General features: G+C 39.9%; 1 protein-coding gene and 1 long non-coding RNA gene across 5 annotated transcripts in view; one reads left to right on the top strand and one right to left on the bottom strand.

Annotated features, from left to right (window-relative positions):
• Positions 1–20,780, bottom strand: part of STXBP6 (syntaxin binding protein 6) — a 247,941-nt gene that overhangs the window by 11,778 nt on the left and 215,383 nt on the right. For all 3 annotated transcript variants that reach the window (XM_085888836.1, XM_085888838.1, XM_085888837.1), the window contains 2 exons: positions 19,073–19,235; positions 1,772–1,929 (listed from right to left, as the gene is read on the bottom strand). In XM_085888836.1, the coding sequence (XP_085744962.1) occupies positions 1,772–1,929; positions 19,073–19,235 (321 nt within the window). The remainder of the gene's footprint in view (positions 1–1,771; positions 1,930–19,072; positions 19,236–20,780) is intronic.
• LOC147023422 (uncharacterized) overlaps positions 1–20,780 on the top strand; it is a 63,457-nt gene that overhangs the window by 10,843 nt on the left and 31,834 nt on the right. The window contains exon 1 of one of the 2 annotated variants that reach the window (XR_015060176.1): positions 1,890–1,958. The exons of the other annotated variant lie outside the window; for it this stretch is intronic. This is a non-coding gene — a long non-coding RNA (uncharacterized LOC147023422). Of the gene's footprint in view, positions 1–1,889; positions 1,959–20,780 lie in introns of those variants that run through there. 2 annotated transcript variants of the gene reach the window in all.

The following is a 20,780-nucleotide window of genomic DNA, read 5'->3' as shown; positions in this document are numbered from 1 at the left end:
GTAATAATGTGGGAACAAAACTCTTGTTTTCTTTGTTAGAGAATGTTAGTAACGCATTTGAAAACCTCATAATTTATCAGTCAATTGAGATAATCTATCATGTTTTACCCTCTTTGCCAACACTTGCATTCATCATCAGAACATTAATCTACAAGGTGTTCCAAAAAAACTAGGACAACTTTGGTTGTTAATATATTTCGAACCACAAATGATACGATACCCTTTGGTTCATATGATACAGAAACTGAAAGTTTTGTGCACACCATAAATACACTTCAGTGCGAACTCTGTTTGTCACGCACAGGACATCAAGGCGGTACACAAGTTCTTGCCATGTTCGGCTCAGCATGTTTACGTCTACCAGTGTGCATGCAGCTGTGATCCAAGAACAAATATCTTTCAGGTTTGCCACCTTGATGTTGTGGCAGGTTTGCCATAAAACATGTTTGACTAACCCCGACAGAAAAAATAAATCAAAGGGGGGGGGGGTATGTCTGGTGATCATGGGGGCCAGGCAGTTGGTCCATCTTGGCAATTCCAGCGATCTGGAAAATTTTCATTCAGGACGGCTCGATTGATCAAGGCCCAATGAGGGAGAGCACCGTCCTGTTGAAAAATGATATTGAGTTTCAGGTCTTCAATCTGTAAGAAGGCGAATCCTTCCAACATGTTCATGTTCCAGTAAATTGTTGAGGTCACTATCCTCCGCAAAGAAAAACAGACCCACCAAGCGGTCATGGAGAAGACCACATCACACATTGACCTTTGGACTATCACATATGTGTTCAATGACCAAGTGGGGGTTTTCGGACTCCCAGATCCTCACATTGTGCCAGTTGACCTTCCCTGATACATGAAAGCAAGCTTCTTCTGTGAATATGACCGTTTTCAGGTAATGTTTATCATCCTCTATGAGACTGAGCATTTCCAAGGCAAATGCCTTGTGTTTGGATCCATCATTTGGTTTGAGTACCAGCAGAATCTGCACCTTATGGGCATAAAGCTTCAGTCTTTCATGCAAATTCCTGTGTACAGTGGTGGTTGGTAGTCCTAGTTATCTGGATGCGCATCAAATTGATTTTATGGCACTTTGTTGAAATGATTCATGTGCTTGTAAACATTTGCTGCTCTTGTGGTTTTTCTCTTGTGGACCAGCACTTTTCTGTTTCTGACAACTTCCCGTCTCCTTTAATCTTTTGTACCACTCTCTGATACTAGTCTGTGATGGCAGATTCCTTTCCATACCTTGTAAGGAAATTAAGCTGAACTTGCATGTCGGATCTTGTCTCGATGAACCATTCGACACATTGAGCTTTCTCCTGCGGAGTCGCCATTTTATTTACAATAAACCACCAGACCTGAAAATAAAGAAAACTTTATAAATTTCTGTATCATAAAATAAAGGGTATCATTGCATCATTTGTGGGACTAAATATATTAACAACCAAAGTTGTCAAGATCTTTTTGGAACACTGTGTATTAGTAATTTTTTCCCCAAATTAAAAAAATCCACTTTTCAGTGTTATGAGAATATGGCCACTCTGTAATGGCACCGTCTGTGCCTTTTCATATTTAGTGGAACTTTAGAAAGCTCATGACCAACCGTTGCAGAACAAGGGGATGGTGCTTTTCGACTGCATTTTATAACCCTGTTAACCCCCTTCTGATGCAGCCACCATTTGCATAGCCTGCTTATAAAAAGAAAAATTGCAAATCTGAACAGCAAACTTAAAGCCTGGTATTTGTGTCAGTGATGGTTATTACATGTCACCTTGTGCGCAGTTTCTGCAAACTTATGTGCGCTGTTTGCCATCTCAGCCGTTCTCTGGTCTGCTCGCCCAAGCCGTTCACCTCGCTCGTTCAAGGCCTGGCTGGCTTTCTGCACAGCACTAGTAACACTGTCTGCTGCCGTGTGCAATATGCTGTTACCTGCAGTTTAACACACGTGCCAGCAATCAGTAAGCAAATGCCCCCACCAACGAAGGTCACCAAACCTACACTATATTTCTTCATATTTGGCAATGGCCTCAGCCTTTTATAACAAGCCTTTCTATTGCAAATGCAATCATTTAAGGGTTCATATTCTTCTACATAATTTGCAACTGTGAAATCAATGCATTTCAATTGACGGTTATTAAGTCGAAACCTTATTGGTGCGTGAGGCCAGACATATACTTATTATGATCATACAATGGAATACAAGTAAATTGAAGGTATCGTTGATTCAGATAGGTACATGGATTTCATATCAACATCAATTTGATTGGAGTATGTTTTTACCCCACGGGGTCTAAGCATCGCTCGCGTTCTCTCTTTTCTTGTGTACAGTTGTTCATTTAAACGTCTATTTCTCCATTATTCGTGAACAGAATTCGATGAAAATTGAAAGGCATATACTAGACACACATGTGCAGGCATTAACTAACTGGGCGTAGTGGCGTGCGCCTGTAATCCGGCTACTCGGAGGCTTGGGTTGGAGGATCGCTTGATGACGGGAGCTCTGTGCTGGGCCGCGCTAGGAGAGGGTATAGGACAGCCCAGAATCATGGCGTAAACCCAACCCTTATCCCTGTGTCGTAAGAGGCGACCAGGGTTGCGTCAGGAAGGGCATTGGGCGTAAAACCTATGCCAAATCAGTATGCGGATCATAACGGATGATCCACTGTGGCGACCCCTAACGGGAGCAGCCGAAAGAGAACAACAACAACATATGCAGGCATTAACTGAGCCCAATGTGAGATTCCGTCCTTTTGGGCCGAGGAATGGCCCATTTCGGCCTATTTTCTTAAAATTATTATTTCTCGGTTATTCGTGAACGGAACCGAACCAAACTTGACAGCTTTATTCTAGAGACCATTCCCCAGGCATTAACTGAGCCCAAAGTGCGATTCCTGCCCTTTGGGCCGAGAAACGGCCCTTTTGGCCCATTTTCTTAAAATTATTATGTCTCGGTTATTAGTGAACGGAACCAAACCAAATTTGACAGGTTTATTCTGGAGAGCATTCCCCAGGCATTAACTGAGCACAAAGTGCCATTCCGACCCTTTCAGCTCATTTTCTTAAAATTGTTTAAAAAAAAAATTAAATGCGCTGGGCGATGCCCAATACAAAATTCAGTCGCAAATGATGATATGAAAATAGTCTCACTCTTGTGAGGTGTTCTGGTTTCTTTTTCTGATGCAATGAAATCTTACCAAATTTCAAAACTATCTGTCGTACGTGCTATCGCTCACCTGAGAGTTTTACGATTGAACTCCCATGGGGTATGTTCGCAATTCGAACTTGTTTTTCTTTTGGTTGCCTTAGGATAGTTAAAATATGTCCTCTAATGTGTCTGCTCAACCTTTGCCACTTGCCACTGCAGGTTACATGCATTCCACCTGAAATCCTTAACTTGTTACCCTCTGTAAGTCTAAATGTAACTCTCACCTCTGTTCACATGTGGAACTGTGTCCCAGAATCTCTTGGTTCGAGCTCCTCCATGCAGGACTTCAATTCTACTACTCACCACCACCTCGTAGTCTCTCCCTTTCCTACCTGTGAGCTTTTATACATCTACTGAGATCCTGGCCTCTTTTCATCTGCAACTCCTTTCTTTGTGGTGTGATGCATCGATGCATTTTTGTTCTCCTATTTCCCCATTGCTTCATATTGTGTTTGTCAATCATACACTCCATCTTGTTCAACTCTGTCATGAGCCTTGGTGCTTGTATAAACTAGAGAGTTCATAAAACACCTTACCCAACGCTGTCTTGAGAAAAGATAAAAAAAGACATGAGCGAGATCTGCAAGCAGCAAATTTGAGCCGGTCTGGCAGTCAAACAAAATTGAGAATCATTCAAACAGGAAACTTTCTGTTTTTAAGGAGGGACATCATAAAGGACACAAAAAACAGGCACGAATAACTGATAAAATGTGTTAAACAGGGTGGTGTAATCGACACTGCGTCAATGGTAGTAAATTCTAGAATTAATTTATTTATATGACTTTTAAAATCTTTCTTGTTTTTTAATTGAATTATAGACTTGAACACTGAAAAACAAAAATCGCCTTCTTTGCATTTACAAGAACCTCTAGTTTTGCAGTACTTGAACATTTAAATAGTGTGGGGTATAATTGAAATTGAATCAGTAGTGTCAAAACTTCCAAAAAAAACTTTTAAACGATCTTTAACATTATTATTTTATTAAATTGAAGTATACACGTAAACACTGCAATATGTGTTCATATAACAAATCTATGTTATGTTGATGGGAAACATGGTGAAATGTTTATAAATAAATAAATAATTCAAAGTTTGTGTTGGTAATGCAGATGGTAAAGTGTATACAAATAAATAATGCAAGGTGGAATGGAGGGAGGAGTCTGGTAAAGTGGATATAAATAAATAAATAAATACTGCACAGTGGTACGTCGGTCGACTGCAGCGTTCATAAGTCGTGTTACCCTCTACAACTATTGCATGCATGCTATGCAAATGGTATATATATATATATATATATATATATATATATATATATATATATATATATATATATATATATATATACATACATATATATATATATATATATATATATATATATACATACATATATATATATATATATATATATATATATATATATATATATATATACATATATATATATATATATATATATATATATATATATATATATACATACATACATATATATATATATATATATATATATATATATATATATATATATATGTTGCAATTATGAAAGTCTCCTGACTTGGACCATGGACCAATGTTGTGATGATGACCTCATCATGACGGTGTTATGCCTACAAACGCCGAAGGGAATCCAGCAGTTCATGTGAGGCAAAGTCAAAAGCTGTCACCAAGCAGATGAAAAGCAAAGCTACTTACCTGGTTTCACCCTTCTTTGAGTTCATCAGTGTAACATATAACTGTTCCATCCACTTGGTGACTTTTGAAGCCCTTTCGGCTTATGTGCTGGCACTTGCCCCACTGACTGTGACTGGTGCGGCCAGATTGTATTTGGCTCCAACAAGTGCCATCTGCCACATGGACACATTGTGTTACATTCACCAATCACAACCAGAAAGCACCATTGATGGTATTAAGCATCAGGGAAAGTAATTCTTCAATTATGAAAGTCTCATTACTTGGAGATGAAATGATAAAAAGTGAAACTCAGATAGATAGATATTTATATATATATATATATATATATATATATATATATATATATATATATATATATATATATATATATATATATATCTGCCACATATTTTTATATTTTTTTATATTTTCATATTCAACAAAATAAGCACACTGAATATGACATGATGATGATGTCATGTGCATTTGCATAAGTATATGAATATGTACATGTCAAAAAAATATGTAGATGAAAGCGAAATGGACAACTATATTGCTGTATTTATTAACATTCCATTGCATTTGCATTCCATTATATAAATATAATTTATATATATTTTTTTATAAGAAATTCAAGAGGTCGTGCGGAAAGCTAGAAGTAAGAGTGCCCCTGGTCTGAATGGGATTTCGTGCAAGGTGTGCAAGAAGTGTCCAAGACTGTTATGAGTATTGTGGTCGCTGCTCAGAGTTGTTTGGAGGAAACAACTGATACCTGAATGTTGGTGTTTGGCAAATGGGATTTATATCCCCAATGACGAGGAGTCGAAGGAGATATCTCAATTTTGTCCAATATCTTTATTGAATGTGGAAGGTAAGATCATTTTTGGTGTATTAGCGAGAAGACTGGTCAACTTTGTGGTAAATAATAAATACATTGACACATCTGTACAAAAAGCAGGTGTGCCAGGCTTTCCGGGGTGTCTCGAGCATGTGGCGATGATCTGGGACATTATCCGATATGCAAGGCAAGAGAAAAAGGATCTTTATAGTATATGGCTGGACCTGGCAAATGCATATGGCTCAGTGCAGCATCACCTGATTGCCAAAGCATTGGATTTTCTTTCTGGGTCCCCAACAAGTTGAGGGAGGTGACTGTCCAATATTACAATGGCTTTTTTATGCATTTTTCTTCACCGAAGTAAAATAACGAAGTGGCAGGAACTTGAAGTAGGCATACCAATGGGGTGTGTGATTTCACCGCTGCTGTTTGTTATGGCTATGGAAGTAATTATTCGTGGGACAAAAGGAGTATCAACTGGTGTAGTTCGAGGTGGGGAAAAACCACAGCCACCAATAAGGAAGGACCTTTATAGACGACATCACCATTCTGTCTCCTGAGTTGGAAGCAGCTAAAATGCTGTTGAAGCAATTCAAGGAGCTCATTAAATGGAGCCGGATGGAATTTAAGCCAAAGAAGAGCAGGAGTCTTTACATGAAGAAAGGTAAAGTGAAAGAGGTTCATTTTGTGGTGGCTGGGGATAGAATCCCTACATTGAAATAACAGCCAGTTAAGAGTCTTGGCAGATGGTATGCACAACCGTTAACAGATAGGCATCGGGGAATGCAGGTGCAGAAGCAACTTGTGCAGGGTCTGTCTGGAATTGATGGTTGTGGCTTGCCAGGGAGGTATAAGATATGGTGCTACCAATTTGGGTTGTTGCCTCGTGTCTTTTGGCCTCTCCAAATATATGACATTGCTCTAACAAGAGTGGTGAGGATGGAGAATATGGTAAATTCATACATGCGGAAATGGTTGGGTTTGCCAAAAATGTTGTCTAGTTTGGTGTTATGGAGCAGAGGTTCAAAGATAAAGCTGCCATTTAAGTCACTAGCTGAATAATATAAGATTGGGAAAGCCAGATTCCAAATGATGCTGCAAGATTCAAAAGACCCAGTGATCAGTCAACTCGGGCCAAAGATAAGAACGGGAACTAAGTGGGATGTTCAGAGGATGGTTGAAGATGTGCAGAGTAGGTTGCAAATGAAGGAAATCATTGGGGCAGTACAGAAAGATAAGAAAGGATTTGATTGGAAAGAACAGAAACGGTGGCCCCAAGTGAGTGCAGGTGGGAGACGAGAGATGGTTATCGAAGAGATTATATGTATTAGTCATTGAGCCAGTGGCTTGGTGACTGCCAGTGGCTTGGTGTGAAGCACAGAAGTGGCTTGTTGACTGCCATCTGGAGGCACCAAGCTTTGATATATTTTTTCAATTCATATACATATACAATGTAAAAAAATACCATGTAGACTTTCCAAGCTGGTAGCTTAAGTGAGCTATTCCACATATATTATCTTGCCAGTTGCAGCCATGTTAGGGTGGTTGCAAATATCAGTGTTTTGCATGTTTGCAATAATTTGTGAGTTTATATGCATGAAATACTGTCTGAATGTATACTTAACCTCTATTGTATATTACACACAATTGAATTTATCCTCAATAAATATGAAAATTCTTATTTGGAAACAAAATAATGCATATTTTATTCGAGGTGGGGGGGGGGGGGTAAATAAGTTCATTGTTTCATTCACTGATGTTTGGTACTAACTACATGTTGTTGCAAATTTCTAAACAATACATATATTCCTAATACAATCATGAATTGGCATCATACTTCTAAATAGGATATAGAAATTTGACAAATGACATAATACATGTAAATAGCATAATTCTGATTTCAGAATTGCTGTGCCAGCATGCGAGCTGGAATGGCAAATTTAACTTATATTTCAGGATCTAATATTTATTTATTGTACATGTATTTGTATAGCCTGACAAGCATGGGTAAGTTATAAATGTTAATATTACTAATTTTAAATAAGTTAACTTTAAATAAGTGACCAAAAGCACTAACAGACAATAATTATAAAAGAAAATGACAATTTTTTTTTATTATTATTTCTACAGGGTGCCCCACAGAAAACCAGGAAATTTTGTACAGTTTATTGTCAAGAAAACAAAAGCAAACTTAGATGTAGTGTAAAACAAAGATACAAATTTGATAACTGCTGCATTCTGAAATAAAATAAAAAAACGGTTAGAAAATTTATGTTAGTTTATTGATATGGTAAAATATGGCAAAATAAATCTCAAAATCTAAAATTTCATGGTTTTCTTTGGGGCACCCTGTAGTATATGGTGGCAGGAACAACAAATCAAGAGTGCATGCACTTAAGTGTATTTTCTGTCAAAGGAAGGGCAAATATATCAGAGGATGTAAATCACGAGAGACTATTCCAATCCATTGAATTCTGATCTGGCGAGAAGATTAGAGAAATTGCAGAAGAAAAAGTAGTCAGTGAAAAAGAAAGAAAAGAAATGCACAGAAGAATCTTAGCCATAACATCCCGAGAATTAGTTGCTGCTGAGGCACATTATCATAAGTCATGTTATAGAGACTACACAAGGGGAAAGGTTGACAAACCTTCGACAAATCCATGTACATCTTCAAGTGATGATCATTATGATCAAGCTTTGATTGATGCATATGATATTTTGTTTGACTACATATGATCTAACCTCTTCCTGAAGCCCAAAGTGGTCTCTGATCCAGCTGACTTGTGAGCTTGTACAGATCCTACACTCACTTGGGATTCACGAGGTCAAACAACACACCAAGGGCCATATTCGCAGAAAATTAGAGAATGAATTTGGCAGTACCCTCCATATTTTTCTTAATGAAAAGGGAAAGCTTCTTGTCATGCCAAATAATGTTTCCAATATGACATTGGCAATAGAAAACATTAGGTTGGCAGAAGAACTACAGTCTTACACATCTGAAGAATCTAAGCAAACAGCAAGAAAATGTGCCCTGATAGTGGGTAAACTTAGCTAAATATAACATAACAATTGTGCATTTTGTGAGGAAAGCACCAAATTTGGCACACTAGGATATTGGGAACAGATTTGGATATTGGGCCATCTCAAAATTTTTGATGGCAGTGGAAAATGGCTGCCACAGCCATCAGCGGCTGAATTTGAGATGGCCCAATATCCAAATCTGTTCCCAATATCCTAGTGTGCCAAATTTGGTGCTTTCCTCACAAAATGCAAAATTGTTATGCTAAGTTGCCCCACTATTATGCTGAGAGCTGAGCTAAAGAAATGTAAATCACCTGATGTATGGCCAACAACCCCAGAAAACCTGGACAATGATTTTGTTCCCATACCTGAATCTGACTGACTTTCTCAGAGTGCTTCTGACAGGTGAAACACAAAATGACACACAACCATCTGCACGTGTGCAGAGATTAATCAACTCCTTTGCTCAAGATTACGTGTTTGCTGTAAGTGTAGGCAGGGTTAAACCAGCAAAACACATACTGCTACCAGGAGTTATCAAGTCACTTACTGGCAATGGGGAATTTATCAAATTTCTTAACAGATTTGGGCATGGAGTGTCATATAGTCAACTGGAGGAGATTGACACAGCTCAATGCTTGCAAAAGCTGAAGATGGGAGAAGAAAAAGGGGTAGCTATTCCATCCAACATTATTCCTGAGGAACCAACCAATGTTGTTTGGGATAACATAGATAGGGATGAAGAAATCCTGAGTGGGAAAGGTACATCTCACAGGGTTAATGGAATAGTTGTGCAGTGCCTTCCAAAACTACAGGAAGACAATGTACAAGATATGCCTGTAAAACAGCCTGATGTTCTGCCAACCATAGAGAAATCTAAGAAACGTTGCATCAGCCCCACATCAGAGATGTTGCAGCCATACAATGCTGGAAAAAGAGTAGGACCTCCAGTTTTGCAGCCACTTGAATTATCAAGCACAGAAGCTGATTTTACTTTCATGCTTTAAGGGCAAACTACCAATCCTGCATATGGCGTCGTAGCCTACATAATTATCCATCCATCCCAAGTCCTGAAGGTCATGGTTGGGTCCTGAATGAAGAAGGGCAACTTATCATTCAATGGATGAAGGGCCCACCTGCCCCAGATGTTGTGCTTGAGTTTATGTCATGCAAATGCTCACGAGTATGCAGTCATCCTGATTGTCAGTGCATGGCAAATGGGCTTAAATGCACAGAGATGTGCAAGCTGCAAACATGTGACAATATGAAAAGTGACTCAGAGTTTACCATGGAACAGGACAGTTCAGATGAGGATGATGACAGTGATGAAGAATAGTGTACTGGTACTTACAGTGAGGAAACTAAAGGTTTACAATTATCACAACTAACTTATAAATATTCTACAGAACTAGAATGGTTACTAATGGTGTTATTGAAAATTAGATAGAAGTAGATAATGTGACATGGTGGTGGTGGTTGCCTTTTGTAGTGCATCTCAAGGAAATCAGGACCTTTATCGTTATTGTGTCAAACTGTGTGGTATATAATGGTACATTTTCCACCAAGGCCTATAGAACAATACAATGCTGTTTAAAGTTGTATATATGTTGCAGTATTGACTCATTTAAAATGTTTGAAGCACTTTTTAAATGATGAATGGATTACAAAGATAATCCCCAAAGTATACTCGTGTTTATACATTTAGTAGAGTAATATATGAATCTAATAATCACAAAAGAGTATCTTATAAAACACTAGCATAACCCACGCTCTGCGCGACATGTTGGGGTGGGTGTGTTTGAGAAAGGAACTGATGCAGAGTATCAGTAGTAATTTTACTTTAATGCAGTAAGTGGAATACGATTTCACTGTTTCAGAACCATTTTATTTACTTTTTTTTGTACCATGCACCTCATATAGTCTTTGAGATAATGTAAGCCGAATATCACGTTACTCGAGCACAGAACAAAGTCGAAGATAGCGCGACACGAAACCACAAACTTGGAAATAATATATAAGATAGTTTAGCTATATTGTAAAAAATTTAAGAAAATAATTCCAGCACTAAGAAAAAATCAGTTATTTTCCTTCATTTTTGTCATTCGGGGGGTAGTGATAAAGATTGGTGTGCTCTGGCACGAAGCTACCACATAGAAAAGTCCACATGGACTTTTTGGACTACTCAGATGTATAGCTATCTAAAATGCATTATAAAGTCTGGTGCCTCCTGATGGCAGTCGTGAGCCAAATTTGAGGTCTGGGCTCAAGGACTATATGGAAGAGGAGAGAAGAACGGTTCAAGCCATAAGTCAACCTCAGCAAGGAGCATGGACAGCATGGGAGATGGCTGTGCAGAAGAAGGTTAGCTGGGCATCGCTGTGGAAAATGGAGCCACAGCGACTAATCTTTGCACTTAAATCAATGTGTGACCAGATGCCAACTGTGGTGAATCTGGCGAAATGGAAATTGGCTGATTCAGTAGAATGTACCAAGTGTGGTAGAAGAGAGACATTAGAGCATGTACTGTATGGTTGCCCGAAATCTCTAGCCAGGTATACTTGGTGACATAACCAGGTTTTGCGAGTGATTGTCGAGGTTACAAAAAGGTGATGAGGAAAACAAATCAGACATAAAAGAGAAGATCATTATGACGTTCATAAAGGAGAGTGAGAAAGTAAGGTTAAGCAACATCAAGGGGGCAGCATGCATTTTGAAGCCAGGTGTGTGCTGGCAGGTAGATGCAGATTTGGACAGAGCGCTGAGGTTCCCATCTCATATTGCAGTCATACAACAAAGACCTGATTTAATTATTTGGTCTGATGTGGTAAAAAGGGTTATCATCGTTGAGCTGACAGTACCATGGGAAGGAAATGTAGACTGGGCATATGAAAGAAAGTTGTGTCGGTATGAAGAGGTAAGAGAAGTGTGTGATGACCGTGGGTATATGTGTGATGTGTTACCAGTGGAAGTGGGTTGTAGGGGTTTTGTGGCAAAGTCTATGCTGAAGTATCTCAAGATGATTGGAGCATCATCTAAGCAAGTCAAGAATACTGTGATGCAATTACAGGAGTCAGCAGAGAGATAGCCTCATTCTGGATTTGGAGGCAGAGGCGAGTGCAGTGATTCCATTCACCTGTAAAGGCAGGTCTTTGGGGATCTATATCTGGTCAATGATATCTGGTGGTGAGCATGTGGGCTGATGTCGCTTGGTGGTGTGTGTGTGCTGCACTGCTGGGACAGCCCATGAGGAGCTGTACTGGAGTAGGCCCCGAAACGGTGATGATACATGGGTTCCAGCTGAGGAGAGCGACATCGAATAGTGTCCTGACACTGTATGTCCTGTTCTTATATCTGCCACATATTTTTATATTTTTTATATTTTTATATTCAACAAAATAAGCACACTGAATATGACATGATGATGATGTCATGTGCATATACATAAATATATGAATATGTATGTCAAAGAAAATATGTATATGAAAGCGAAATGGACAACTATATAGCTGTATTTATTCACATTCCATTACATTTGCATAAACATGGTATTTTAAGTGTAAAGAATGTCAGTGTGTGCACTATCATTTTCATTTTACAGTGAAATGCTACATGTAATCTTTGATATTGAACATAAAATGTTTTTGTTTTTCGAAATAATTCAAAACATATTCCGTACACCATGCTTCAAGTCATCTATTGTGTGATAGCAGGTCTTTAAACACATATACATATATAATAATAATAAATATATGGGGAAATGCGACTTGTGACACACCCAGTAGAATGGAAAAAGGTATATAAATAAGTAAATAACTAATGGTGGTATGTGTGCAGGTTGGAGGTCGTGGAAATGATGGAGTGTACAGAAATAAATAAATGATTCAAAGTCCGTGATGGTTCTGGAGAAGGCAAAGTGAATATAAATAAATAATTAAAGGTGGAATCAGGTCAGGTATGGGAGCATGCGCCAGAGAACCGCGTCGCTGCGCCCACTTTCCGCCGGTACTCCAGAGGCCTCCGTCTGACCATCCCCGAGGCAGATGCCTGGGCCATCCCCATCTCCTTGAGATGCCGACGTGGTCGGCCCATTGGCCTCCTCCACTCATGAGGTTCCCTTGCTGAGAGAATCTGGTGAGCAGGATCAGCGTCAGGAAAACGAGCCACATGTCCATACAGCCGCAGCTGACGCTCACAGACTATGCAGGTAACAAATCTCATTTGAGTCTCTCTCAGCAACCGCTCGTTGGACAGAAAGTCTGAGCAGCGATAGCCAAGTATTTTCCAAAGAGACCTGGTACCAAAGGAATTAAGTCTCCATCTCAGATCCCTTGGTCAGAGTCCAAGTCTCACATCCATAGAACAAGACTGGAAGCACCAAGGACCTGAAGACTCGGACTTTCGTCCTCACACACAGGTACCGGCAGTGCCACACCCCATGATCTAGTGAATCCATGACTCCCCTGGCCCGACCCAGACGTCTGTTGACCTCTGGCTCACAGCCAACAGAGACATGAATATCACTGCCAAGGTAAGTGAATCTCTCTGCGAACTCAACATCCTCACCACAAACAGGTACAGAAAGGATAGCAGCATCCAAGATGTCATTGAAAGTCTGGATCTTAGTTATGACCCAAAAAACCCATAATCCCAGTGGCTCCGACTCCTCATTCAGCACCTAGAGGGCCCCCCAAATGGATATCTGGAGTGTCTGCAAAGATGACTGCATCATCAGCAAAATCAACTTCAGAGATCTTGACATTCCCAAACGATGCACTGCAGCATGATCTCTCCGACATCCTTTCCAGAGTCCAGTCCATGCAAGTGCTAAAAAAGTGTGGGGGCCAGGACACACCCCTGACAAACTCTAGTAGTATAGTTCAGCTATCAGATCGATCAGTTTTGGTGGCATCCCACGAAGACCAAGAATCCTCCAGAGGCTATCCCAATTCACTGAATCAAACACTTTAAACAGCTAACCCTAACAGCCTTGTGCACTGATCAACCACAGACTCGAGTGTGGCATCGTATGCGTCCTGCACGGTGAGGTCACTTGCCTCAGTCGGAGCATATACATCGACCAGGGAAATGACACCCAAGCAGTGACAAATCCTTAGTCTCAAAATACGCTTGTTGACCAGTTTTAGCTCAATTATCATTGGAGTCAGCTTATTGGACACAGCTACAGCAACTCCTTGGGCATGTTAACCAGCAGAGTGACCAGACCAATTGTAGGTGTAACCACCCATCATTATCTCGCCGCAATCTGGTCTCCAAACCTCAGAGAGTGCTGCAATCCCGATGTCCAAATATAATACTTGAGCTCAGATGATAACAGAGACAGGTGATCATCCTCTCTTCGGGATAGGACATTCCAGGCACCCACCCAAAGGGCCAGCCTCAGGTTAACCCAAGGAGATCACCGTCTGGTGGACGACACCTCAGCACCACCCCAACACACTCTCCCGCAATCTGACCCGGAGACCCTATATATATATATATATATATATATATATATATATATATATATATATATATATATATATATATATACACATATATATACATATATATCTTCTTCTTCTTCTTTCGCCGACCTCGGAAGGATATATATATATATATACATATATATATATATATATATATATATATATATATATATATATATATATATATATATATATATATATATATATATATATATATATATATATATATATATATATATGGTGTCTGAAAAATATACAACTTTTAAAATGCTTCGTTTGATCCTAAAAAAGCAGTAATTTTGTCAGTAATGCTTCATTTCTTGTTGCAGAGACCCTGAAGTTTATTTTGATACCAAGCAAGCGCCAGAAAAATGCCAAGACTGACCGTACAACAACGGACGAAAATTGTTGAACTTTGGCACCAGATGAAAAGTATCATACAGGTGCAACGTCAAAACTCGAGACATTTCGGTATCCACTTGCGCCATGCACCAAACTTTCGGACAACAAAGTGCACCATCGCAAAGTTTACCAATGTGGGAACCATCTGTGACCTTCACAAGGGTCACAGTGGTCGGAAGAGGACAGGTCGTAGTGAAGAAAATGTGGAAAAGGTGAGACAGGCGGTCGTTCAGAGTCCAAAAAATCGATTCGATGACTTTCTGCCAAGACAAACATTCATAAGAGCACCGTTCAGAGGATCCTTCGCCAAGACATTCATGCCTTTCCATACAAAATTCAAACGGAAACGGTGCTTACTGATCAAATGAAACGCAAACGACAAGACTTTGCAAATTGGTTCTCAGGAAAGTTGGAGGAAGATGCAGACTTCCTCAAAAAACTTCACATGACGGACGAATGCCATCCTCACTTGTCCGGGGAGGTAAACAAGCAAAACTTTCGGTACTGGGGAAGTGAAAATCCTGGTAATGCATCAACTGAACTGGTGCCTCGATCTGTTCTCAGTCACCATGTGGGTGGCGGTTGGTTGTTATGGGATAATTGGTCCATACTTCTTTGAAGATGACCAGGGACGCACTTGCACGGTAAACCAGAGGAACTATCGCGAAATGATTCAGGAATTCTATCTGCCTGAACTACGTACTCAGGCCCGTAGGAGAATCAACCTGATCCAGATGAGAACCCAGTGGTCCCAGCAGGATGGGGCACCGCCCCATACAGCCAGGGAAACAAGGCGTTTTCTCAACCAACATTTTGAGGGCTGCTTTATCTCCCTCTACGAAGACGTTGAGTGGCCACCGTATTCCCCTACCCTGACTCCTCCAGACTTCTTCTTGTGGGGGTATCTCAAGGACAGGATCTATGGAAACCCTAGGCTTCAGACTCTTGATCAGCTGAAGGAAAACATCCACCGATAAATCCAGAACATTCCTCAGGAAACGTTTCCCAAAGTGATGGAGAACATGACAACGCGTTTGCAGGCAGTGATCGGACAACGTGGAGCCTACGTCGAACATGTGGTCTAAACGAAAACGACGATTCTACACAAAAATTTAAATTTTGGTGGAAATTTTGACATTGGTACAATAAACTTCAACGTTCAAGCTTTCTAATCAGCCATATATCTTTTAAAAATATATATGTTATGACCATCCTCTTTGCAGATGAAAAGTTGTATATTTTTTGGGACACCCTGTTCATATATGTATGTATAATCCTATCATGTATATACATATATAGTCACATCGATGGGGTACCCATCATGCCAGGAGTTTTTGCTACTCTTGAAGATCACTGAGTTTATCAAATTTACGCTGCACTTTTGTTAATTTAAATTGCATTTAAATTTTACAATGACAATTCCCAAAGCTCTCAGAAGGCAAAATGTGGGAAAACATATCTTACAATTAAAATGGTTTCCTTAAAGAACACGGTGATAAGGGTAGACAAGACGCTAAATAAACATGGAACAGATCAGGTGGTTAACAGACACAGAGAGGGATGGGAGGGACATGCAAACTTGTGTACAAATAAACTATTCCCCACTTATGGTGCCACAATACCAGACTTGTACCATTAACAAAGGGGCAGGCGAGGACTTAAAGCAGGCACGAGTTGGTGACGTGAAGGTCGCTGGCACACATGGCTGAGTGTGGTTTGGGGGTGGCAAATGGCAGATATTTGGAAGGTGGAGCTATATTTGGAAGTTTTGTGTATGTAGCGCAAAAGCTACATTACACATAGCATGCTCATAAAGTCTATAAACGCCTCACTTTCATGAAAAAAAAATCCATTTTCCAATATTCTTATTTTGAGCGACTGCATAATGCAGTATGTTCTCTGATTTGAATTATTAGAGCATTCAAGGTTTGAAAACTTTCTCCTTGGCATGGTCTTGTCTCTACTGTGGCTGAGTTGATAAGTAAAGACAAAGCTTAAGGAACTTTAGGGACTCTCTTTCTGACATCATCGCTGAACCAATCACTTCAGTAATAAATGGAGGAAGTTGGCAAATGCTCCAAAAGGTTCAACAAAGAAGCAGTTTGGATTCTCATTCTGATTTTGGTCATGTGCCAGTGTATCATTTGCACAGAAGAAGAATTATTTGGTACAGTTGGCCTTTCATGGGCACTTGTGCTGGATTTGTCGAAGGAACAACACAATTTTGATCAAATACTCATTAAAAGATAAAAGCATACTCCACAATCACAAAACAAAGGTTTATTTTGGATATAACTCCATAAAGAGGCTTCTCCTACTTGCACAGCTTTACTCGACTGAAGGAAGCATTTCTTGGACCATTGTATCTTGTTTCTTTAACACTTGGAATGCCCGTTGTAATTGTAAGGTTTTTTTGCCCACTGCAAACAATTTCAACATTTGGAAATTTCAGCAAGATGTAAATGGTCATATTGGAGGAAACAATAAATAATAGTCTTGATATCGACTAGTGACAGACCGTGTCGGTGGAATAGACTAAACAATGGAGTTTTCCCCAAGTAAGAAATTAAAAAGCATAAGTTTAATACCACGAGGAACAAGATGTTTTGTTTGTTATTTCTCTCAGTTGGAAACTTGTGCTTTCTCAACTCTTGTTTGGGAAAATCCATTGATTAGTCCCATCCGCTAACATGGTTCAACACTAGTCTTTATCAAGGCTGTTATTCCTTGTTTCCTCGAATATGACCACTTCCATCTTGCTGAAATTTCCAAACGTTGGAATAATTTATAGTACTGTATATTGAAACTTTGGAATCGTTTACAGCTTATAGTTGATGAAAACATTGGAATACTGTAAACCCATTGTTGATGCTCCAGGAAAGCAGAATTTGGACACATCCTTTATCAGGTGAGCAGGACTTGTATAATTAATGCTGAAACAAAGCTAGGAATTTCACTGTGAAAAGCATAGCATCAGGTGTGCATATTTATCAGACAAATCACTATCGTGCCTATCTTCATGGGAATCCAAAAAGTGAATTGATCTTTGAATTTTAAACTTTGCTTTGAATCGAGTATTTTGTATCGGTAGGTAAAATCACCATGAGTAAGTGAACATGTTGTAACAGTTCTCCAGTGATTGTCATGGCGGGCCACCGTGACCCACTCTGCTGCCAGGCACACGATGCCCGTGAGGCACCGCATTGTCACAAGGTTCCTGGCATCCATCATGCATAATACCTCCCCACCACATTGGCAGAGAATTACAATAATGATTGATGAGATAAATCAGAGCTGTGTGCCACCCACAGATGGTCCCCTCGCTCACAGAATAACCAGCGTCCTTGTCCCAAGGAGTATTCAGCAGGCTCCACCCAGACCCTAGCTAATCAAGATCTGGACTAACGATCTAGCAGCTGTGCCTAATTGGTACAATCATTCAATATGTATAATTACCTCCACCACGAAGGTGAGGGAGGTTATGTTTTCACCCCTTTCTGTCTGTTTGTCTGTGTACAGGATATCTCAAAAAGTTGTGGACGGATTCAGATAAATCTTAGTGGACACGTTGTGTGTGTGACAATGACGAATTGATTCGATTTTGGTGAAGATCTCAATCCGAATCCGGACACGAGAATTATTTAATTTTTAAAGTGATTCTTCACCATTGATAGATAGGGGCAAAATGATATAGTACTGTATAGCATGAAATTTCAAAAATGTATTGGGCCCGATATGTTCTTGTGGATCAGGCATTACATGGCGGAGGTATGCGCTCTACCGAGTGCCCTTCTAGTTTTGTAAGTGATTCTTCACCATTGAAAGATAGGGCGAAACCGATATATAACACAATATCTCAACAACTTGTGGACGGATTCAGATGAAAGTTGATAGTCAGGTTGGGTGTGTCACAAGGACGAGTTGATTCTATTTTGGTGAAGATCCAAGTCCGGATCTGGAGACGATAATTATTTAATTTTTGAAGTGATTCTTCACCATCGAAAGATTGGGCCAAAAACGATATAGCATTGTATAGCATGATATTTTAAAAATGTATTGGGCCCGATATGTTCTCATGGATCAGGTATTACGTGGTGGAGGTATGCGCTTCACCGAGTGCCCTTCGAGTTTGGCATGAACTTGACTTCAGTGCATCTAAAAGCCCCAGAAAACATCTACATGTCACTCGATTACCGGTCTGCATTGCAGTTAAAGAGCTGAAGTACAAGGGTTTCAAACTCCCAAAAGGGTTGTTCCCGAGGAGCCAACTATCGTGTCTAAAGTGGCCCAAAGTTTTGAAGATTGGGTGATTTGGTGCATCTCACAGGTGGGAAGGGGTCCGGTATGTGGGTTGGGTTTAATATGGAAGTCTGTGTGTAGGCTTTGAAATGTGTTGTGACAACAGCATGGGATTTATCATCTACGGTTGAATTGTGCTCTTACCTCCAATGATTTGTGCTTGGCAGTTGACGAAGCTTGGCTGATGAGGAAGGTTGGTGCTACATGTCACGTAGAGCAGTTGGAGGAAGCCCCTCTTCTCAACTGAGCTGCTAGCTACCCACAGATCGTAGGCATTGTCAAACAGCAAGTCGAACTCTGGACATTCCTGCTGGGAATTAACGCAGTGGAGTTCCCATTGGACTTGGTTAATTCGGCAAAACTTGCAACATTACTTGCTAATTTCTATTTACTTTGTTGTCTCTTCAGGATTGGAGGCTAATTTTTCCCTTTATAGCTAACGTAGTGAGCTTCATACTCAACGCATGCACATGAGAGAATAGGAAACAACAACAACAACAACAACAACAACAACACAATACCCTGGCAATTTGGAATCCGTGTCATCGGCTATGACCCTTTTGCTTCCGGGTTTTTGTCATGGGGAATGATGCGTCCCGGGAGATAAAGGCATCGTCGGAGACATAAAAGACCCAAATATCAGACATGGTGTATATTTCTTCCACTGATTTTAATAAAGATATCTCCCGCATCATCAAAAAAAAATTTTTAATCGTGATTTACATTATTTGATCGCTGATCCTGAATCCAGGCCGAAGTAATCGGAAATTGCGGCATCGAATGCAAGAAGAATTCTACGTTCGCTTCTAGGCTTTGCCTATTCCATATTAGTTATCGTGAAGTTTTTATATTCAAGAGTTATAAAATTATAAATCCCTTATTACATATTACCAAAGTGATCTTCTTCTTCTTCTTTCGGCTGCTCCCGTGAGGGGTCGCCACAGCGGATCATCCGTATGATCCGCATAGTGATTTGGCACACGTTTTACGCCGGATGCCCTTCCTGACGCAACCCTGGTCGCCTCTTACGACACAGGGATAAGGTACACCTATTTTAACCGGGGTATACACCGGCCCAGTATACTGGTACTCATTTCGCCGACCTCGGAAGGATGACAGGCTGAGTCAACCCCCTGGTGTATTAATTCAGTGGCCCAACGGGGCTTGAACTCAGGACCTCTTGGATCCCAAGCCGCTGCCCTAACCACTGCGCCAACACTAGCCAACACTACATATTACCAAAGTGATATATTCCCAAAATCAGGTGCACGTTTCCATCAAAGGTTGATTGCCTTGACTGTTGAAAATGGATTCTAATGCAATGTGTTTTTATTTTTTTTTATTTATTTATTTTTTGGGGGGGGGGGGAGGATGTGGGTCCAGTTTCTGTGACCATGCACTTTAAAGATCATTGGTGGTACTGAAGCAGTTTTTTGATAAATAACACAATGTGTAGTTTGAATGACAAAAAAATCAGCCATTTTTGCAGGCGGAGGAAATATATAGTCTTTAATACAGTACAAGGATTTCTAGACTGGTAAGGCTGTAGTTGATTTAACAAAGATGGACTTTAAAATTTAAATATGGAAGGTTTTTCTTTTGAAACTCAGAAATATTTCCTGTCATCTATCTTTGATGCAGAATGCTGAGAATGACAAATTGCAACGAATCACTTTTAATGGGACTTGGCTGAAGGCATTGTGGATGACCATTGCCTCATCAACCACACCTGCTGACGATAGTCATAATGCTTTTTGCACAATATGTAAATAAGTTTGACATGCAAAAGGCCTTGGCATCAGGAACATTCATCTTCCACTGTTTTAGCTTGGCAGAAAACCGACAACTCGAG

The sequence above is a fragment of the Eptatretus burgeri genome, chromosome 7 (genome assembly GCF_056783735.1).
Source record: "Eptatretus burgeri isolate ZD-2024b chromosome 7, Ebu_testis_v1, whole genome shotgun sequence".
Taxonomy (NCBI): domain Eukaryota; kingdom Metazoa; phylum Chordata; class Myxini; order Myxiniformes; family Myxinidae; genus Eptatretus; species Eptatretus burgeri.
The sequence above is the reverse complement of the archived record's forward strand: the minus strand, read 5'-3'. Positions and strand labels throughout refer to the sequence as shown.